General features: G+C 44.4%; 1 protein-coding gene across 1 annotated transcript; it reads left to right on the plus strand.

The window, feature by feature from the left end:
- The first annotated feature begins 7,744 nt into the window (after positions 1 to 7,744).
- Positions 7,745 to 13,842, plus strand: LOC308143064 (bifunctional protein GlmU-like). Its single transcript, XM_080513735.1, has 3 exons — positions 7,745 to 7,801; positions 12,674 to 12,865; positions 13,303 to 13,842. Exons 1-3 carry the CDS (start codon positions 7,799 to 7,801, stop codon positions 13,546 to 13,548), a joined length of 441 nt encoding a protein of 146 aa, XP_080369861.1. The 5' UTR covers positions 7,745 to 7,798; the 3' UTR covers positions 13,549 to 13,842.
- Positions 13,843 to 23,917: the final 10,075 nt, after the last annotated feature.

Raw genomic sequence — 23,917 nt, forward strand, 5'->3', positions numbered from 1 at the left:
GTTTAGCATTTTCACTTTAAGACATTGTTGTGTAAACAAGATCTCATTTGGACTCCGACAGCTACCAAGAGTCACCAGTGAAGCACAAGAGCTCCTCGTGAGGACATACTAACTCCAGACAAACTTCATCTTAAACCAAGTCCACTACTCACTTTCATGACCACGAGAAATGCTTTAATGCACAAATGTTTGATCATTCAGTTTGTCTGGGTGGTAAATATTCATAAGTCACACGATGACAGGTGGTTGCTTGTACAATACATTCAGGTATGTTGTGTTGTGGTAAAGTCCTACAGCAGCAGGACTGCAGGGCAGCTGCACACCACACTGTCCTTATGCAGACGACATTATAACAAACAGCTCTGACCCTCTGCACGCAGGCCAAGCTGCAGCAGGGGTTGCTGGGAGTTTGACAGCTCTGAGTGTTGTGGGTGTGGTTCTGGGCGAGGCAGCAGGGGCTGCTGGGAGCTGCCGGTGCCGTGGAAGGATGCCTGAGCCGCCAGCAGCACTCCTCCACTCCTCCTGTATCGGACACAAGCTGACCCCCACCACCACTGCTAGTGCATCCAACCAGCACACACACACACACACACACTCACACACACACACACACACACACACACACACACACACGACCAGCCGTGCCTTTGTCTGGCGTGTCCACATGCATCTGTCATGCATGGCAGCGTTGGCAGTGACAGCCTGCTATTGTTGCTCCGTTCAGCCCCTTCAGCCCGAGATGCAGCCCACAGTTTGGGGTAATTGCTGGTCCTAATTAGTTCACACACACACACACACACACACACACACACACACACACACACACACACACACACACACACACACACACACACACACACACACACACACATACATACACACGCACACATATTTGCCAAAAATACTGATTAAATGCCCAAATCCTATTAAAGGGAAGCTTGAGCTAAACAATGAAAAGTTGAGTTTTGTGGAGCGCCATTGTTCGCCGGTGAATTGATACAAAGGGAAGGTTTATCTCTTAATTCTGTATTTAACATCACAGATGTGGCAAAAGAAAAGCAGAGTAAAGTTCTACACACTAAAGGAGGACAGCGGATGAGCCGCGTACACAAAGCAGCAGTTTGAAGGAATTTTTTTTCTGACTATTTATACACACATTTTTCACACAAAAGCATCTGTTTAATTCTTGAACAGCATAATTTGTTCCCCTAAAAAAATGACTGAAGCCACACAACAGGACGTCATTGTGATAGGACTCAGTGTTAAAAGTTGAGAAACAGGTGTAAGTATTGTGAAAAGGAAAACAAAAAACACATGTGTGCGTGAACTTCAAAGCACAATAAACTGAATGCACAAAATTCTACTTTTGCACTAAACCTGTAACTGAAATAAACCATTCATTCATTCATTCTTAAGAATAAGCTATATGGTTGCATTTATTAAAAAATACAATTATGAGTGATTCCCAACTATACATGTTGTCTAGGATCTTTAGGATTTTTTTGTATCAGCTAATATTAGAGTAATGTGACTTCTTGTGCTGATTCCTGTCAGGACTCTTGCTGCAGAACTTTGAATTGATTGAAAGGTTTTTAAGGAGCTATTGGGACACCCTGATAATAGGGAGTTATAATAATGTACTATGGAAGGAACTGATGCATCAATTCATTTCTCAGCCTCACTCTGAGTCAGCATGTTTCTAATTTTGGATATATTATATAGGTGAAAAAAAGGCAGTCCTGCAGATTTGTTTAATGTGTGAGTTAAAGGATAAAACCTGGTCAAAAGCAACACCCAGGTTCCTCACAGTGGTACTGGAGGTCAAAGTAATACCATTCAGTGTGACTATATCTTTAGATAATTTCTCTCTCTGATGTTTTGGGCCAAATATAATAATTTTGGTTTTATCTGAGTTCAGGAGCAGGAAATGATGGCTCATCCAGTCCTTTATATCTTCAAGGCATGCTTCTAGTTTAGAAAGTTGGTTATTATTGTCAGGTTTCATAGATAAATATATTTCTGTGTCATCTGCATAACATTGGAAGTTAATACAGTGTTTTTTATTAATATTCCCGACAAGAAGCATGTACAAAGTAAAAAGTATAGGACCTAAGACAGATCCCTGTGGAACTCCATGACTAACATTAGTCTGAGCTGAAGAGTTATGAACACAAACGAAGTGGAACCTGTTTGTTAAATATGGCTGAAGCCAGTGTACTGCTGTAGCTTTAACCCTGGTTAAATGTTCCAGTCTCTGTAATACAACGTTCTCATCAAAAACAGAACAGAGAAGAATCTTCGTCCGAGGCCATGAAACCATCATTAACCTGAACTGTCTTTGTGCTACGATGAGCTCCCAAATAGAACTGAAAAGAGTCAAATAGACCTTTTGGTCACATGGCTAACGCTCAACAACTATTTCCATGATTTTAGAAATAAAGGGAAAGTTGGATGTTGGGCCATAAATAGTGAAAACATCTTGTCAAACACTGCATTTCTTAAGTGGCCAGGGCTTTGTCACTCCAGGACAACATTAAAGTCCAATGACAAAACAAATCCACTAAATACAACATTTGAGTTTCACATTTTGTCAACAAATACAGAACTTGTAACTTTTTATCGCACTTTTTTTTTTTTTTATAGCAGATGTGTTGTAATAAGCTGACAAACACCTGCCACAGAATCTTCTCGTCTCCAACATTCCTGTGGAGATCTGATAACGGGTGGAGCAGCACATTACTGCTCGATATGTACAGGATCAATACAAACCAAGAGAGGATTCAATCAGAAAGTGATTCAACTGATTGTGAGGATTCAGAATGCAGAATTCACAAGTTGCTCATGAAATCACAAGAATACATCTTAAGGATGTTCCGTCTTTGAAATCTGTTTTGTTTGAGGATCTGAAATTAGAAATGAGTGACTCAGCCGTGCCGAGGGTTTTCCTGTTGCTTTAAGCTGCAGTCTGTCGTCATGGACGCCGTAGCCTGAGAGTAATCAGAGCCTCACAACAGGGAATACGCGCCAGCACCTCCACTCGAAATAATCGCCGGAGCGTGGCCTCCTCGGGCTCCCAGGGACCGCCACACCGCCGACACCCCCAATTTAATCTGCTCATTATTACAGAAAAACATTCTGACTAAATACATCTGTGGAGGTTTGTTCTGGTGGAGTGTTCTCTCCTTGGATGATTTGCGTCTTTGTAACCTGACCCCACCCAGTGAAAGGTAGACAATTCAGAGGAATCACAATATGGAGTTTGTATCAGTTGATTAAAAAAAAAAAAAGAAGAAAAAGAAAAAGTAAAAGTTGAGGACTTAAGGATGTAAAAACATTCTTGTCCAGTGGAGCAGCACCACTTTTGGAAGTGATTTGTGGGGGTTGCATTGTGTCTGAGGGCAAGGTGGTGGTACTTCTAGGTCAGAGGTCTGCAGCCTCCTTGAACAAAAGAGCCTTTTTTTACGATTTTCCACCAAATAAAGTTTGTCTGGAGCCACAAAACATGCTTGATGTAATCTCTTCCAATCATTGTGAAACAGGATTGTTCACCACTAATAGGGAACATGAGCTGGTATTAGACCATAGTGAGAGCGGTTAGTTTCACCTATGGATGCAATAGTAATCTTTCTCAATCTGAAATTAATTTTAAAAAATACATTAGCGAAAAATGCTTTACATACAAAAACTAAGGTTTGTCACAGGTAGAAATTACGGTAGATACATTTGGATAGATTTTTTTTTTTTTTTGGTGGCCAATTTTGAAGGTTTTTTTCATGGGTTTTTCAGCTTTTGCCAATTTTTACATCTTGGCTAATTTAGCTTCAACAGCAGCTTCGCTGTTTATAGACACTATATGTTTCCCACTGGGTCGAGCTGTTTTAGCTACGCTGACCTGCTGCTGCAGGTGGTAGAACCTCCTGACCTCCTGCTGCAGGTGGTAGAATCTCCTGACCTGCTGCTGCAGGTGGTAGAACCTCCTGACCTGCTGCTGCTGTTGGAGATCCTCCTGACCTGCTGCTGCTGTTGGAGATCCTCCTGACCTCCTGCTGCAGGTGGTAGAACCTCCTGACCTCCTGCTGCAGGTGGTAGAACCTCCTGACCTCCTGCTGCAGGTGGTAGAACCTCCTGACCTCCTGCTGCAGGTGGTAGAACCTCCTGACCTCCTGCTGCAGGTGGTAGAACCTCCTGACCTGCTGCTGCTGTTGGAGATCCTCCTGACCTGCTGCTGCAGGTGGTAGAACCTCCTGACCTCCTGCTGCAGGTGGTAGAACCTCCTGACCTCCTGCTGCAGGTGGTAGAACCTCCTGACCTCCTGCTGCAGGTGGTAGAACCTCCTGACCTCCTGCTGCAGGTGGTAGAATCTCCTGACCTGCTGCTGCAGGTGGTAGAACCTCCTGACCTCCTGCTGCAGGTGGTAGAACCTCCTGACCTGCTGCTGCAGGTGGTAGAACCTCCTGACCTGCTGCTGCTGTTGGAGATCCTCCTGACCTGCTGCTGCAGGTGGTAGAACCTCCTGACCTGCTGCTGCAGGTGGTAGAACCTCCTGACCTCCTGCTGCTGTTGGAGATCCTCCTGACCTGCTGCTGCAGGTGGTAGAACCTCCTGACCTCCTGCTGCAGGTGGTAGAACCTCCTGGCCTCCTGCTGCAGGTGGTAGAACCTCCTGACCTCCTGCTGCAGGTGGTAGAACCTCCTGACCTGCTGCTGCAGGTGGTAGAACCTCCTGACCTCCTGCTGCAGGTGGTAGAACCTCCTGACCTCCTGCTGCAGGTGGTAGAACCTCCTGACCTCCTGCTGCAGGTGGTAGAACCTCCTGACCTGCTGCTGCTGTTGGAGATCCTCCTGACCTGCTGCTGCAGGTGGTAGAACTTCCTGACCTCCTGCTGCAGGTGGTAGAACCTCCTGACCTCCTGCTGCAGGTGGTAGAACCTCCTGACCTGCTGCTGCAGGTGGTAGAACCTCCTGACCTCCTGCTGCAGGTGGTAGAACCTCCTGACCTCCTGCTGCAGGTGGTAGAACCTCCTGACCTCCTGCTGCAGGTGGTAGAACCTCCTGACCTGCTGCTGCAGGTGGTAGAACCTCCTGACCTGCTGCTGCAGGTGGTAGAACCTCCTGACCTCCTGCTGCAGGTGGTAGAACCTCCTGACCTCCTGCTGCAGGTGGTAGAACCTCCTGACCTGCTGCTGCAGGTGGTAGAACCTCCTGACCTCCTGCTGCAGGTGGTAGAACCTCCTGACCTCCTGCTGCTGCAGGTGGTAGAACCTCCTGACCTGCTGCTGCAGGTGGTAGAACCTCCTGACCTCCTGCTGCAGGTGGTAGAACCTCCTGACCTCCTGCTGCTGCAGGTGGTAGAACCTCCTGACCTCCTGCTGCAGGTGGTAGAACCTCCTGACCTGCTGCTGCAGGTGGTAGAACCTCCTGACCTCCTGCTGCAGGTGGTAGAACCTCCTGACCTCCTGCTGCAGGTGGTAGAACCTCCTGACCTCCTGCTGCAGGTGGTAGAACCTCCTGACCTGCTGCTGCAGGTGGTAGAACCTCCTGACCTCCTGCTGCAGGTGGTAGAACCTCCTGACCTCCTGCTGCAGGTGGTAGAACCTCCTGACCTGCTGCTGCAGGTGGTAGAACCTCCTGACCTCCTGCTGCAGGTGGTAGAACCTCCTGACCTCCTGCTGCAGGTGGTAGAACCTCCTGACCTCCTGCTGCAGGTGGTAGAACCTCCTGGCCTCCTGCTGCAGGTGGTAGAACCTCCTGACCTGCTGCTGCAGGTGGTAGAACCTCCTGACCTCCTGCTGCAGGTGGTAGAACCTCCTGACCTCCTGCTGCTGCAGGTGGTAGAACCTCCTGACCTCCTGCTGCAGGTGGTAGAACCTCCTGACCTGCTGCTGCAGGTGGTAGAACCTCCTGACCTGCTGCTGCAGGCGGAGATCCAGATGTTCTGTAGAGAGCATCCTCACCAACAACATCCTGGTGAAGAAGCAGCTCAGAGCACCCCCCCCCCCCCCCCCCCCCCCAGTAGGGTCTTTCAAGGCAAACAGGTCCCAGGAGTCAGACTAAAAGCAGTTCAACACCCCCCTATGGACAAACAACATGAGAGGAGAGACGTCCCCCAGTAAGGTGCAGGCCGGGGCCCCACCCTGGAGCCAGGCCTGGGAGGGGGGGCTCTTTCCCGGGGAGCCCGGCTGGGCTCAGCCCAAAAGGGGAAGGAAGGAACTGCAATCGCTTTTCTTTAATATGTAGGCTTGTGCAGGTTAATCAAACAACGTTTATTAAACGAATCAACATAGTTAGAAGGTTGAATAAAGCCTGTTGTGCTTCAGATTCCATGAAGATTGACGCTGATTCAGTTCTACGTGAACTCACCCAGTGTATCTTTCAAACTGCAGCCCCACCTAGAGTTAGAAAGTGTGAAGGTCTTCTATTAAAATGAAGTCGACATTTAAAGGAAGAGATTGAAAGTGAGACAAAAAATGTAATAAGAAGGGTTTATTTAAAAAAAAAAGAAGACATAAAAGAAATATTGTTTGATAAAACCAGTTTCAGTGTTTGAGCCGGTGTTGTTCCATTAACATGGCAGGTAAATAGAACATGACAGAACACTTTTATAATCCCAGAGGAACATTCTTCCATATATTTCCAAATTACTCAATCTAGTTTCTTGATTACTTGTGCATCTTCAGTTAAGGAGTGAATGTGAGCATGTTACCTTGTTCGTTCAGATTTTTGCATATATCAAAATAATGAAATAATAAAACAAATTAATAATAATAATAATTATTATTGATATTGTCACCATATTAGATATAATCTGATCTCATTTCCACTTGTGGGATGATTGACTGGTATCCATTTAGTAGAAAATTACTATTTCAAACGATTTCTTTAATTGGGAAAAAAATGTAGTACATAAGATAAAATATCAGTACAATAAATACCAATTCAGCAACAAACAAAAAGAACATGGTAAATAATTAGCATGATTATAGTAAAATAATAATAAATAAAATGACGGAAATGATATACCATGGGTTGTTGCAAAAGAATTATTATACTTTGATGGGTTCAAGACAGTAAGTACATTATTCTTTATACATTATGTGGAAACACATAACTTGAGTCATAGTACGAGTACGTGCAAAAGATCCTTTTATGAAATTAGACGAAACGCGGCGGGACCCTGGTTCATCCCACTCAGGAACCTCCGCCGTGGAGCTCTCCCGTTTCAATCAACTCCCATGATGGACATGATTAAAAGTACATGTATTTGTCTGAGTAGTAACACTTTTCTAAACGTAAAATAATTGATACTTACTTTAGATTAGACTTATTAGACTCCTATTGCAAATTAAATAAGAATTTTATTCACTGTGAAACCTGGCTTTTACTGGTGATATGACAATAAAACACCTTGAACCTTGAAGTAAATGTCAGTAAAATCGCAATTTTCTGTACTAACTCAAGTACATAAGCAAAAATACCGAGTTTTAACCGTCATTGTACTTTTACCTGTGAAGATATAAGCTGATTATATGGTAAATTAAAAAAAACACTAAATTAGTTTCCAGATTCCTGCAGGTTTCTACCTGCAGTACCCACAATGCGTCAGCAGGAGGCAATAAAAGACCATAAATAAGAAGAGACTTTTCAGGCGAAAACTTCAGCACGAAGTTTCAGTGGATATTTTTTTTCCTTTCTTTCTTTTGCTCCTGCGCATGCTCAGTGTAAATCAGGCTGGAACGACATGTGACTGGAAGTGTTTGCCTGCAGAGTTCAGAGCTGCAAGAGTAGCAGGCTGCTGCACGATGGTGAGTTCACTTTTCCTTCAATTTAACCCGATTTGGTGAGAGTTTCTAAGTTTCTCTTGTTTCCCTGCAGCCTTAACCAAATACAGAGTTACAACGCAGATATTCAGTACAATAATGTATGTACTGTCATGTAACAGGAGACTTCTGGGATAAGAGCTGCAGCAGATTTGAGTTCAGCCACACATTGACAGCAATCGCACTCAATTGTGATTTGAATCTCTGGGATCAGTGTTCTTCTAGATCTTTCCTGGCAGTGTGTTAGAGGTCCTCTTTTCAAACGATTCTTTAAATGACTCGTAAACATAAACCAGCAAGGTTGGTTTCCGACTGATTTCAGATTATAGAATGAATAGATTGAATGCCATTTATGTGTGAATTTGATGTATGTTATGAATTTGAAGTGACTTTCATATGGTCCTTTTACATAGCCAGTTCATTCTTGCAGGAAAAAACCTCCACAAGAATAGAAAAACTCAGTGTAACATGTTTTTGTTTTTTTTGCTGCCAGCACTTTTGTTTTCAAGGAGTGAAATGAAGAAAGTCTTATATGGTTATCAATGTGCAACATAAAGGGAAAGGTTGAGTTTTCCAACAGTTGCTGTCAAAGTGCAATTCATTTGTCCATCTTTAACCACTTTGTCCAACTTTGTCCAACTTCCAGGCCGTCCCGTTAGGTGCACTCTCATAAATCTCCTTTTCATCTGATTCTAAAGCAGCAGTGTCCAACATAAGGCCCTGGGGTCAAACCTGGAAGTGAAGAGGCTCCAATCTGGCCAAACCACCGGGCAAATTGTAATCATTTCAAAGAAAATTGTTTTAAAACTAATTTCTTAAGATATCAGCGATGCTGTCAGGAAAGCTAGGAAACTCGCATTAGCCTTAAAATCACGCTGTCAGGGGGGCGTTTGTAAAAACACCCAGAATGCAACAGCAACAGGAGAAGTCTTCTTAACAGTTCACTGTATTTGGCATCATTGGGTTGGACACACTGGTGATTCTGGTTGATCGTCATGCACTCAGTCTTGTTTGCGTTGAGAAAGAGCCCGACCTCCTCCAGACATGTTGGTCGGCCCAGAGCGTCTTCTCGACGATCGTGTGTGGGCGCTGTATCATCGGAGTCATCAAGATCTGTAAGGTCGTCTGGAGTCAGCAGGTTTGATGGTTAAGGCCTTCGGTGTTCATGCAGTAACATTAGTGACAGGATCTCCAGCAGCCACTGGATCATGTTGGAGCAGGGAAGAAGGCCCTGGGAGACGTCGTGTGTCAGGTTTAGGCGTCAGGACTGCCTTTAGGGCTCACAGTCGTCTGTGTGGTTTCATTTGCATTGGGTTTTAGCTTAACTGGCAGTGGCATTGACATTGAGTTGTTGTTTTAAGCGCCTCCTGTCATAGTACGAGTTCATCCCGTCTGAAACCTTTGGACTATGATTTACTGCCAAAACTGCTTTGGGATTTTATGACACTAAGTTTGGCCATTTCCTCTGCAATTCCATTCTCCAGTCAAAGCCGTTCTCTTCTCCTGCATAGCTTTAACTCCTCTTCATCCAATGCATGTTTTTCACATTAATGCCTTTTGTTTCGCTGCCAAAATTGCAAGATTTGTTTGTGTTTTGAAGTGAGCAGACGAGCGCGAGTCTGAGGAGGAGGACTGGTGTGAGCTTGATCTCTTGGTTGAATTTGAGATGCCGCCACGGGGCTGAAGTTCATCCTGAGGGTCTTTTCCAGTGGGAACAGGTACTGGAGGGTCAGCAGCAAACAAATCTTTGCGTTTTTTAAAGGGACGTCGTACCGCTTGTTTCAGTTCCTTTGGTGGTTGCTCAGAAGAATTTGTCTGAAATGGTCATTTGAGTTTTCATGTAGATTTTCCCACTTGTTCTTTGAATGCATCACTGTCATCCAGCGTGCTAGAAAACCACTCATTTAGTTTGTTTTTATTTTCCTCATCAGGAAGTAGCAGCAGTCATTCATTGTGCAGGTCGGGTCTCTTCACACAATGTATTCAAGTTGTTTAGTTGGGAAGGGATTTCAGTTGCATTTTCTTTTGATTTCATGTGCGCTTTTATTTTTGGAATAATCACTTTTATTTTATTAACAGCACTTTTGCCCTCATGCTGGAGCCGTTCGATTTTGTCCTCCAAAGCTTTAGCCGTCAGTTTAATTGACCTTTTTTTCACTTCCCGTATTTGATCATTCAGCAACAGCGTTTATTTGACTAATTTCCGTTGGACTGTATTTTGTATGAAGCAATATAATCACAGTTCATCAAAATCGCATTGAAAATCCATCCATAAACATTGTATTTAAATTCACTGGCAGAGCAGATTCAATCCAAGCGTTCCAATAAGCAATCGTCCTTTAAACAAAATCAACTGCCATGTATTTATGCCACAAAGTCCCGACATCACAATCCAATCAAGCACAGAGAAGTTCGAATTGTCCCTCTTATCTCCTTATCTATGGATTTGTCCTGAACCCCAGAAGTGATTTGTGTGGCGGCCATGATGAGGACTGTGTCTGAATTCTCAGAGAAAGTCAGGAGGACTGAAAAGGGAGCAGATCATGTAAGTGACCAAAGCAATAATCTGCTGGAACAACTTGAAATCATCTAAAACCCAAATGTGCTTTTTGTACTTCATTTTTAGAAACTTGTAGTTCTTTCCCCGCCACGGCAGATTTCACAAACTTGCACCACCGTCACATTATTATGATGTCACTAAGAGAAGCCCAGTCTGATGTGCCACACCAACGTGATCGCCTTTCCTAACTCCTTTAGGAAGCCTCCTAACACCTTTCCTAACTCCTTTAGGAAGCCTCCTAACACCTTTCCTTACCTCCTTTATGAAGCCTCCGAACATCTTTCCTTAACTCCTTTAGGAAACTCCTTTAGGAAGCCTCCTAACACCTTTCCTTACCTCCTTTAGGAAGCCTCCTAACACCTTTCCTTACCTCCTTTCGGAAGCCTCCTAACACCTTTCCTTACCTCCTTTATGAAGCCTCCGAACATCTTTCCTTAACTCCTTTAGGAAACTCCTTTAGGAAGCCTCCTAACACCTTTCCTTACCTCCTTTAGGAAGCCTCCTAACACCTTTCCTTACCTCCTTTCGGAAGCCTCCTAACACCTTTCCTAACTCCTTTAGGAAGCCTCCTAACACCTTTCCTTACCTCCTTTATGAAGCCTCCGAACATCTTTCCTTAACTCCTTTAGGAAACTCCTTTAGGAAGCCTCCTAACACCTTTCCTTACCTCCTTTAGGAAGCCTCCTAACACCTTTCCTTACCTCCTTTCGGAAGCCTCCTAACACCTTTCCTTACCTCCTTTATGAAGCCTCCGAACATCTTTCCTTAACTCCTTTAGGAAACTCCTTTAGGAAGCCTCCTAACACCTTTCCTTACCTCCTTTAGGAAGCCTCCTAACACCTTTCCTTACCTCCTTTCGGAAGCCTCCTAACACCTTTCCTAACTCCTTTAGGAAGCCTCCTAACACCTTTCCTTACCTCCTTTATGAAGCCTCCGAACATCTTTCCTTAACTCCTTTAGGAAACTCCTTTAGGAAACTCCTTTAGGAAGCCTCCTAACACCTTTCCTACCTCCTTTAGGAAGCCTCCTAACACCTTTCCTTACCTCCTTTAGGAAGCGTCCTAACACCTTTCCTGTACCCCGTGACATCATCCAGGGTGAGGCTAAAGTCCATAGATAAGGAGGCAGGAGGGGCTTTTGGGACGAACCCCCAGTGTGCTCAGTCCAGGGTTTCCACTCTTCTCAGATCCCCTGGTCCGAGGTTTGACTCTACACATATTTAGAGGCCTTGAGCAAAATGTCAAGTCTCTGTTTGGCCGTCTTTTTCACAAACTGACCATTCAAATGACGGCTGGACGCCTCGCTGCCTAAAATAGTGCACTGAAATTGAGCTGCCGCTACAGAATCTGGCTTGAGCAGCCGAAATACCGTCTCTTCCACTGACCGACCCAGTGCAGGACTCTGTTGTGAAGCTGCAGACCTGCGGCGGTGGTGTATTTGTGTCAATTAAAGAAACAATAGAAGAAGAAGAAAGAGACATTTGATGGAGTGGCAGCGAGGATTTAGAAATGGCAGCCTGTCACTCCTAAATGAGTGTAGAGGAAACACAGAAATGTAAAGTTATGTGCCTGGTGCTCCTGCTGTTCCTCCTCCTCCTCCTCCTCCTCCTCCTCATCTTCCTCCTCCTCATCCTCTGGCTGCCTTTTGAAAAGCAGCGAGCCAGCAGGAGCTCCATGAATGCTTGAGGAACACGTAACGCCCTCCTCCTGCAGAGCCAGAGGTCAGGGTGATGTTTGGTTAAGCACCGTGATCCTGTTAGAGATCTGAATGGACCACACACACACACACACACACACACACACACACACACCCTGAAAAGAGGTTTTGGACGTGTTGCTTCACAGTGCTGCAGCCAGAGAAACAGTGGAGACGTTACAAACTCTCCTCACACTGCAAAAACTCCACAACTACTACCAATCACCTATTTTAAGGTATTTAAGCCCGTCAGCCTCCAATCGCACAAACCTGGATAAATAATTATTTTCCGAGTCTTTACACAACCATCAGACGATTCTGTCTCTGAATCCAAACCCAGATTTGAGTCGGTGTGGAAACAAGGCCTTGCACTGAGACGAGACGAGATGAGACGGTCGACTCGTTATTTACATTAAAAGTTGTGTTCTTCTATTGGTGTATTTTTGCTCTCTATACAGTCAATCAATATGAAGCGAGTTAGAAGGTTTCACTTTATTGAAATACTTTGAAATGTACTGCAACTCACTCCAAATCAAAATGTAGAGATTGTGCTTGATAAAAGAGCCACGGCTGTGGGTTGTTTTTTCTTCATTTTCCCCCAGAGTTCAGTGGGAGTGGGCTCTCCCATGCAGGTTCATGCAGTCCGCTTTGGCCCGGGTCAGGAGCTGCTGGGGGGCCTGCAGGCCTTCGTGGACCAGAGGCGGCTCCGGGCACCATTCATCCTCACCTGTGTGGGGAGTCTCACCAAGGCCACGCTGCGGCTGGCCGACGCCACGGCCGCCAACACCAACCAGGCACGTGGGTTACAGACATTAGTATTCCCGTTTCATGTATTTTACATTCACATTTTATCCATTTAATGCAAAGTCCAACTCTGTTTGTCAGCTTAGCAAAGCATGCAGCCACAATGAGTGCAAAATAAAAATTGTATTATTAAAATACTGTCAATTCTTATATGATTACATAGTATAGATCAAAGAGTCACAATATATTTATATATATTTGATCATCTTTTCTAATGCAAGATGTCCTTCCAATTAAGTTTTCAGGGTCTATTCAACTTCCATTGATGTGACGACTGTAATATGATGACAGGTCTTCTGGTTGAATTACAGTCCTTCAGGAAGCATCTTACATTCATATAAATTACACAAGTGGATGTTTTAAATTTTGTTCAACTAATTTCTTAAGTTTTTGAATTTTATGTCACGTTCACGTTCTTCTTCACCAGGTGATGCACCTCAGCGGGCGCTTTGAGATCGTCTCCCTGGTGGGCACACTCAACCCTGAAGCCCACCTCCACATCAGCCTGTCGGACAACGAGGGGAAGACGCTGGGCGGCCACGTGCTGGGAGGCCTGGAGGTGTTCACCACGGCCGAGGTGGTCGTGGGCGAGGCGGGCGACCTTCAGTTCGTCCGGGAAATGGACGAGGAGACAGGTTTCCCCGAGCTGGTCATCCAGGCACGGTCCGATTAGTCAGTCCACAGTCCGTTCAGAGCTGAAGACATTCCCGCCATCTGGTACCAAACACATATTGATTAGAGCATTCATTATTGAGCTTGTGGCCAAAATGGGTATGAATTGAAATAATAGTGACTCCTAGTTTTATTTAGCAGCAAACAAATGAAGTGGATCCTCGTAGTACCAACAAGGCTACTTTCTACTCTACTTCAATGTTTATTCATCCTAAAATGGCCAAACCTTCATTTTTAGGTTTTATGAGGTCTGAGAAAGTTTATAACTGTCGATGTCTGATTATTTTAAATGTCAAATGTGAATAAAAACTCTAATAAATAACAGTGATTATGGTATTTATTGAGAAGATAAATATGGATGTATCATACCTTCTATACAGTCATCGAATACTTTTAATGTGGGTCATTTTGTACTTCAAACTCAACCGCTTACCTCCTGTTTTTTTTTCATTGTGCATGTTTGTCCTACAATCTTTTCAGTATTGGTTTTAGAGGGGAAAATGCAACTTTTTGAAAATACCATGGAAACGGGGGGAAAACGCACATATTTTCAAATGGGGGAAACACACATTTTAGAAAACACTCCGTTTTCATAGAAACTGAGGAGTACACAATTTTTTAAAAAACGCTCTGTCTCCATGGAAACGAGGGAAATGCTCCGATTCCGTCTCTGAGACAAACGCGTCTTTTCTGAAACACTCCTACTGCATTACGCAGTATGGCTGCACTAACTAGTAGTCCTGCACATGCTCAGTAGAGACAGTCAGAACAATGTTTCCTCCAGAGTGTCATGACTCCCAGTCCAGATTCTCCTGGACTCTGTAGTTTTATTTTGACAGTCACGGTAATAACGATCCACTTTGGTGAATGTCTGTGTTCTAACATTACCTGCCAAGTGTGTCCATCAGTTGGGAGATGACCGAGGAATGAAGCCCACAACTTATCAAACAGCTCCTGATTTTCTTGCAATCTTCAGCTTAAAGGCTCTTTTGAAGATCCACTGCAGTTGTTTATCTGAGGAAACATCAGGGCAGCAGGTCAAGATTGAACTAATTGTGTTATTTGTTCTCGGTTCACAGAAACGCGGCGGTTCTGTTCTCTTCTAGGATGGAGGAACGAGCGTGCAGGGTTGTGTGCTGCCTCCGGGGGCGCCGTCCTCCGGGCGGGCGGGCGTGCGTCCCGGGGTACCCGGGCATCAGCGGGCCACATTAAAGCTGCTGGTACAAAGCGTTCCCACTGCAGCTTTGTGCTTTTGTTTCGCTGTGTTGACGCAGCATGGTGGCCGAGGAAAAGAAGAAGGAAAAGCGTTGGTGGTCCATCCTGATGTCCCTCCCTCCCCCACCCATCCCCCCCCCCCCACATGTAGACAACATCCAACTAAAAGCAGGCCCGCTTCCTCGCTCACTGAACAAATTAGAGGGTGACATCTGCGGCGCAGGGTGGATGTTGCGTGTTTGAAATGTGGCGTTTGATCTAAAGACGCTGGCTTCTCCTCTCTAAACGACGTCTTAATGCAGTGGAAGGTGATTAAACGGCCCCGCCGCGCTTCCTCACAAAGAAATGTAGCGTCCTTGTTCGAAATGTGAGTGAGTCACAGGTTTTAAAGTAATGTTTTGCTGTTTATTAATGCTCGGCGGTGGCGGAATCCCGCTGAGAGACACCAATTACATTTTACTGCCGCCCTCTTGCTCATGGGAAGAGTCGACTTTCATCTCTGCACAGCGTCGGGGGTTTTCTGTCTCTCTCCGCAGCGCCATGGATCCAGTTTGTATTTAATATGTGCCCAGATGAAAGTGCGAATGTGAATCAAATGTGTTTGGTTCTGTGAGATCAATCGGTTTGTGTGATTGTTTCAGAGAATTCATTCAACTATGGAGACTGGGAGATGAAAGCAGCACTGCAACTACCAGCAAACGCAATGCAGATGCATTTTATTTCCTGTTGGGAAGAATCTGTATGAAGGAATGACAACTGTCTAATTGTGTCTCTTGTTTGTCTGACTTTGTCGTCTATAAAGAATAAAGAAGTATTGACAGTCTAATAGATTTGTCTTTCTTTGTTGTTTTGTTTTGTGTTGTATTGGGTTTTTCTTTTGAATTGAGTATATTTTGGTTTTCACTTTGTCTCGCTGTACGGTTTTGTACATTGTTGGTCGAGTTTTAGTTTTTTCTAGTTTTGCACCACTGTGTGGCCTTGTACCTTCATAGAGTTAAATGTCTGTGTTGTTGCATGTTTTTGTGGTAGTTATGGCATCTTCTTTGTACTTCTGCATCTTTTTATTGTAATTGTGCTTCATTGTGTGGTAGTTTTGCCTCGAATAGTTCTGAATCATGTCGCAGGTTCACTTGTCTTCATGTTGCTGGTGCAGCTCTGGTGTAGTTTAGCATCCATATGGTTTAGTTTAGCAACTTTTTGTTGTAGATTTTCATCTTTTTGATATGAACTTGCATTTTTTGGTGAAGGTGTAGTTTTGCATTATTTTGGTGTAGTTTGCTTCTATTTGTGGTAGTTTTGCCTCTATATAGTTATGAATCCCTCTCTGGTACTATTACAATTCTTTCTTGTAGTTTGAAATTGTAATTGTGTTTGTTTTCCATCAATATGGTAGTTTTGCATCTCTTTGGAGTTTTGCCTTTCGATGTAATGCAGAATAATTCTGTGGTGGTTGTTCTCAACTACGTAATTATTTATCGAGTCTGCATTCGTTTTGTCTCTATAATGATAAATTCCCTTTGCTGTAGTTTTGCATATTTTTGTTGCACTTTTACCTATTTTTTATTCCAACATTGTTGTTTTGCATGTGACAGATCTTTATGCTTTTGCTTGTTTCGTTGTGATTGATTATCATTTGTGGTAGTTTTGCCTCTGTATGGTTATGAATACTTTTTTGGTATTGTTTTGTATTTCTGTGTTGCAGTTTTGTTTGTATATAGTTGCACATCTTTTTTTCTGGCCATGCACCTTTAAGCAGTAGTTGTGTACTGTAGTTGTGGATCTCTGTTATTATATAACAACGGAGCCCCAGAGAAATAAATAATAACACATGGGAACGAGATTAGTTGTTCCCTCAAGTTAACAATGCGAGGGAACCGGAATTAATTTGTGTGCGTGTGTGTGTGTGTGTGTGTGTGCGTGCGTGCGTGTGTGTGTGTGTGTGTGTGTGTGCGTGCGTGCGTGCGTGCGTGCGTGCGTGCGTGCGTGCGTGTGTGTGTGTCAGGTGAATCTCCCAATCACAGACTGAGGCTCATAGTTCCTGTGTTCAGTGCCGGCTCTCTCTAACGTCAGTGACTTCTCCTCCCTGTGGCCTTTTGTCCCTGCGCCTGTAATGTGTGTGTGAGTAATGAGCCTCCGGGGGGCAGAGCTGGGGGGCTGTGGTGCTCTGAAGCCGCCCCCTCTCCGCCTCACTTCTAACAACACCAGCCCAGGTCAGTGGGAAGTCGGCCGCCACACAAGAGTGGCGGTTGCCGGCCCCCGCCGACCCCCCCCCCCCCCTCCCCTCGACCCCCCCCCCCCCCCCCCCCCCCTGCCTCCGCCTCCACCCCTTCTTCCCGGGTCGCCACCGCTGATCGTCCAGCTTTCATGTGTCAACCAAACATCTTCTGTCCTAATGACACGCAGCTCTGTTTGAATGTCTCAGCATGAGGGCGGAGGGCCGCACCAATCAAAACACCCTATCTGCTGCTGCTGCTCTACTACTGCTGCTGCTGCTCTACTACTGCTGCTCTGCTGCTGCTGCTCTGCTACTGCTGCTGCTGCTCTACTATTGCTGCTCTACTGCTGCTGCTGCTCTACTACTGCTGCTGCTGCTCTACTACTGCTGCTGCTGCTCTACTACTACTGCTGCTGCTCTACTGCTGCTGCTGCTCTACTACTGCTGCTGCTGCTCTACTACTGCTGCTGCTCTACTGCTGCTGCTGCTCTACTACTGCTGCTGCTCTACTGCTGCTGCTGCTCTACTACTGCTGCTGCTGCTCTACTACTACTGCTGCTGCTCTACTACTGCTGCTGCTGCTCTACTGCTGCTGCTGCTCTACTACTGCTGCTCTACTACTGCTGCTGCTCTACTGCTGCTGGTGCTGCTCTACTACTGCTGCTGCTGCTGCTCTACTACTGCTGCTGCTGCTCTACTGCTGCTGCTCTACTGCTGCTGCTGCTCTACTACTGCTGCTGCTGCTCTACTGCTGCTGCTCTACTGCTGCTGCTGCTCTACTACTACTGCTGCTGCTCTACTGCTGCTGCTGCTGCTGCTCTACTACTGCTGCTGCTCTACTACTACTGCTGCTGCTCTACTGCTGCTGCTGCTCTACTACTGCTGCTGCTGCTGCTCTACTGCTGCTGCTGCTCTACTACTACTGCTGCTGCTCTACTGCTGCTGCTGCTGCTCTACTGCTGCTGCTGCTCTACTACTGCTGCTGCTGCTCTACTGCTGCTGCTGCTGCTCTACTACTGCTGCTGCTCTACTACTGCTGCTGCTGCTCTACTGCTGCTGCTCTACTACTGCTGCTGCTCTACTACTGCTGCTGCTGCTGCTCTGCTGCTGCTGCTGCTCTACTACTGCTGCTGCTCTACTACTGCTACTGCTGCTCTACTGCTGCTGCTCTACTACTGCTGCTGCTCTACTACTGCTGCTGCTGCTGCTCTACTGCTGCTGCTGCTCTACTGCTGCTGCTGCTGCTGCTCTACTGCTGCTGCTGCTCTACTACTACTGCTGCTGCTCTACTGCTGCTGCTGCTGCTCTACTGCTGCTGCTGCTCTACTACTGCTGCTGCTGCTCTACTGCTGCTCTGCTGCTGCTCTACTACTGCTGCTGCTCTACTGCTGCTGCTCTGCTGCTGCTGCTCTACTACTGCTGCTGCTCTACTACTCTACTACTGCTGCTGCTCTACTGCTGCTGCTCTGCTGCTGCTCTGCTACTCTACTGCTGCTGCTACTACTGCTCTACTGCTCTGCTGCTGCTGTTCTACTGCTGCTCTACTGCTGCTGCTCTACTGCTGCTCTACTGCTGCTCTGCTGCTGCTGCTCTACTGCTGCTGCTCTACTGCTGCTCTACTGCTGCTGCTCTACTGCTGCTCTGCTGCTGCTGCTCTACTGCTGCTGCTCTACTGCTGCTCTACTGCTGCTGCTCTACTGCTGCTCTGCTGCTGCTGCTCTACTGCTGCTGCTCTACTGCTGCTCTACTGCTGCTCTGCTGCTGCTGCTCTACTGCTGCTGCTCTACTGCTGCTCTACTGCTGCTGCTCTACTGCTGCTCTGCTGCTGCTGTGGGAAGTTCTCACAAATTGTTGTTTGGGTTTTTTGTGTGAGTGAGTTTTTATATAGGAGAAAGGGCAGAGAGAGAGAGAACACACACAGGTGAATGCGTTCAAAATATATTGTTATTTAAAACTAATTTATTATTGTTATTGTTGTTATTATTAATATTATTATTAATAATAATAATCGCTTAATGTCAGGGGTTGGCAGCATAAAGCATGAGTGCCACTGTTGGCCCACCATATCACCATCACAGCCATCCTGACGGACGCCTCCTGTTAAAGCTCATCCGACAAGACAAATGCAGTCATTTAATCAGGATCAAATCATCTATTTTTCCTGAACCGGCCTCATATTAAACCATCATTATGAATGACAGGAGAATATCTCTTTTTCTCTAAAGTCTGAATATGTTGCCGTCAAGATGTTTGTGTGAAACAGGGTTTTTCATACATTGATTATAGTTCGGATTTTTGATATGTATCTTTCAGAAATACATTTTTGAAAGCATTGATTCGTAATGGATTTCTTGGGGGGGTTTTGTCATTGCATCCCACTGAATTATATTTGAGAGGACTTACGAAAGCAGATTTGAAATAATATTGATGCTCACTTTGTTGTTAATAGCAGGGAAAATACCTTTAATATGCTTGGATGAGGCTTTTATATATATTACTCTATTTGATACTGTACTTTGATTGTGCTTTACTTGTTGGCGGATCTTATACACTCATTCAAAGTCACTCCACCTTATTAAGATGAAGGAGCTCCAGTTGGCGTCGATTGATTCTTTTGATTTAACATTTCCACCAGGGGGCAGCACAAGTCAAGACATTTGAGGAGAAATGAAGCAGGAGGCTCCTTTAACGATCATGAATTTGTTTCAAACGAAAAGGAAATCCATCCTCGATTTAGATAAGTGAATGTGATGGAACATTTATGAATAGATGAATACTTAAATAAATAAAGGTTGTTTTTTTTGTTTTTGTTTTTGTTTTGTTTTTACAATGAAAATGTGTTTTTGCTGCTGCACATGCAAAGTACAATGAAATGTTTTTATCACTTTTTTTTTTTGCTCTTCCATAATAACTCATCAAAATAACCAGGCACCTTCAGCTCGTTCATCTTGGAAAGCATGAGTGCCAGTGCAAACACATATTTATGGCTGCTCGTACTTCAAGTGCCTTTCCTCTCGTCCCCGCTGAGCTGCTTTGTGTTTCCAAGGTCTTCTTTTCAGGTGGGATTGCTGAGGTTTCTTTGGAGAGAAAGCCAACTGATCAACAGGAGAAAAAGACATCGGCGGCTGCAGACTGCACCGCCTCACAAGGCAAAGTGATCACATGAAAGCTCCGCTGTTTACTTTGTAAACATTAAACCAGGAAAGTAACAGCGAGGTTAAGTAAGCAGCTTCGGACTGTGTGTCTGAGGCCCCATTTACACGACAACATTTCAATTGTAAATGCATCGTTTTTGTGTTTTCAGTCCAGAAAGGTTCAGTGTTTACTTGACAATGATTTGTAAACAATGTCCATTGACACAGAAATGGCAGAAACCAATGGAGTTAGCATGTCGGGCCACTAGTGGTGCAGCTGCTGGGTTTTTTTTTTATCACACTATAAGCATTTGCAATGGTGAATACATGGACATTAATCTTTCACCACTGTTTCCAAATGGTTATGAAGTAAACAAAAACAGGCGTATCAAAGGGGGAGAAAAAAGACTTCTTGCTTGCGTAAAAAGGGATTTAATGCACAAGTAGTTTAGCATCGAAAATGCAGGTGAAGCTTCAACCTGGGAGTTAGCGCGACCAATCTGCTTCCTCTACTGTAGGATCTGTCTCATTTGATAGAGGTCCAAACGGTCCTGCATGGAACGTTCATAAAAGGCAAGAGAGACAGTGAAATGACATCAGAACAGCTGGTCTTCGTCCAGGAACCGTTTTACAGCCGAAGTTGACACATGAGAATGCAAAACTGATCTAATGTATATGTTCCCACATGGAAAGAACCTATATAAACATATATGTTTTAATATAGGTTTTGATATAGGTTTGGCATATATGTGACATATATAAAATTGGCCGTTTTCCTATATGTTATGTACATATATGTACATATATGTGTGCATACATGTGCGCATATATGTACCTATACATATAACATATCGGAAAACGGCCAATTTTATATATGTCACATATATTCCAAACCTATATGCTTATATATGCACACCTATATGTTCCAATATATGCAAACCTATATGTGCCCATATATGCACACCTATATGTGCCCATATATGCGCATATATGCACACCTATATGAGCCCATGTATGCACACATATATGTACATATATGTGCATAAAATGTAGGAAAATGGCCAATTTTATATATATGCCACATATATCCTAACCTTTATATAGGTTCTTTCCATGTGGGCCCACTCTGGATGCTGTTATTTGCTCAGTGACCCTAGCGGGAATTGAACCAGGGTCTCCCATGCACCAGTCCGTTGCCTTGCCACCTGAGCTATCGAGCCACTATGTATATATGTATATATATTCTGGTTCTGTCCATGTGGGACTTTCCATATATGCAGCCCATATATTGTCATATATGTGCATATATGCAGCATTTATGTGCATATATGCAGCATATATGTTGTCATATATGTGCATATATGCAGCATATATTGTCATATATGTGCATATATGCAGCCCATATATTGTCATATATGTGCATATATGCAGCATTTATGTGCATATATGCAGTATATATATGGTCATATATGTGCATATATGCAGCATATATGTGCATTTATGTGCATATATGCAGCATATATATTGTCATATATGTGGATATATGCAGCATATGTGTGCATATATGCAGCATATATTGTCATATATGTGCATATATGCAGCCCATATATTGTCATATATGCAGCATATATATGGTCATATATGTGCATATATGTGCATATATACAGCATATATATTGTCAAATATGTGCATATATGCTGCATATAGGTTTCATATATGTGCATATATCCTCATATAGGTTCTTTCCATGTGGGTTGTCCGGTGTGAAACCGTTATAATGTACACATCACTGCATGTGAAACTACTATAATGTATACATCACACAGCACCAAGACCAACATAACACAGAATTCATTTCAATTGGCTGTTGCATTTATATGTACTCTCAGAAATGTAGTAATTATCTGATTCTATAACATCAAACATAAGGTCCGTGCCCCAAAACCAGCCTGCAAGATGCTCTATTCCGGCCAAAACACCAAGCTAATTGTCAATATTTCAAGGAAAACATTGATTTTTTTTATCAAATGTCTATATTGTCGGTCATTTTGATTGCCACCCCGGCACCTCTTGATGCTGTTAGGATGAGTTTGTAATACAAACAACGGTAGAAGAAGTTTTTTTGAACATTTCACTGTATTTTACACCAGATTGTTTCATTAAAATCTGCTTCATGTTGAGATTGTAACTATTTTCACTTGTAATTGTTAGTTTTTTTGTGAAACTGTAGACATTGTCATCACTTGTACTCTGTGCCACAGCAACGGAAAACTTCAAAGTTTAACTTTAAAGGTCAATATAGCACTATTTTACCAGTCTGGCCCACTCAGGATGAAATTGGGCTGTTTGGGGATCCTGAACTAAAATGTGTTTTGCAGCTAACAAGCATGTGTTTGGGTTTTAGAAGGAAGCTGGAGTACCGGGAGAAAAACTCACAGACCTACCAGCCAGATCACACAAACACGTCTATCTGCAAATCGACATTGCTAAACACTTATTTATGACACCGATCTCTGGAAATGAAAATGGTCATTCATAGAACTAATTAACCCCCCCCACCCCCGCCTCTCCATTTAGTTTCTGAGTGTCGTGTGTCTGTGTGCTTGTTTTTTTTATTTATCTGTACATTGTTTGTTTACTCATAATGAAATCAGTCATTGAGCTCCATGAGGACTGTCACACCGATGTCGCAGCGCCATGCTTCCACTCTCTCGGTCACCAACACAAACATTGACGGCACCAGTACTGGATCTGTTCGTTGAAAAGGCCGCTCAGCTGCACGGATCCTCCAAACGCTGCTGGCAGAGGTAAAGCAGTTTAATTGAGCTAAATTTGTCTCAATTAAGGTGCTCACTCCAAAGCTGCGGGCCTGGCGAGACGTGGCGGTGAGGGGCCCTTACCTACACATTAGAGGGGAAGGCTTTTTAATAACACACCCTCCTCTCTCTCGTCTGACTCGCACGAGTGGGACTCAATTAGAGTTAATGGAAGATAAGCACACTTTTTTAAAAGAGGGAGGCTCGGTGGTGGCAGATGGGCTGATCAGCACGTCGGGTTTCAGTTACACAAACAAGTTTAACTTCATTTAGAGAATTTCAACAACAGAAAGGTTGATACTCTAAAAGGTTTTACACAGTTGAAAAAGGTGTTTATCATTGATCAGTCTGTCCACTCTCTTTGTGGACAAGAAATCTCTCCTCCAGGGATTCTGGCTGATTGCAGGAGCGTCAAAGCTGCATGAACAATGGACATTTGGATGCACATACATGGAAAATGAGCCTCACAATGTTTGGCTGAACCTACTGCTGTGAGGAACAAGTACTGTGGTCCACTCGCCAATAGACACGTTGATCGGCGGGCCTGTTTACAACCGGATTTAACAGGAGTTTTAGATGATCCGATCACATGTGGCGAGCCCGGATGCAGACTTTTTACATTTCTCCATATCATATGTTTTGGGCAATCCACAGTGGTGTTACTACTTCAAGCATCACTTCTGTTGAAGGATCCTCTGGCCGGGCCGCCATAACACACCGTGTCTCTACAGTCCTCTGAGCACAGACATCCATCTTTTATTGCATAGTTTGTTTTGAAAGTTGGAAAGACTCCATACCTGTGACCGCCGCATTCGGCGCACACTCATAACATTTACATATTCCGTATTTTCCTACAACTAACCCTAACCCCGAGTCTGCTGCTCCGACCTGCAGGTCACCACTGCTCACACACCAGTGGATGTGGCTGCCATGCAAGGGGTTCTATCCATCCAATGGGAGCAGTTTGGCCGCAGACACTCCAACATGAAA

Source organism: Blennius ocellaris, assembly GCF_963422515.1.
Source record: "Blennius ocellaris genome assembly, chromosome: 18".
Taxonomy (NCBI): Eukaryota; Metazoa; Chordata; class Actinopteri; order Blenniiformes; family Blenniidae; genus Blennius; species Blennius ocellaris.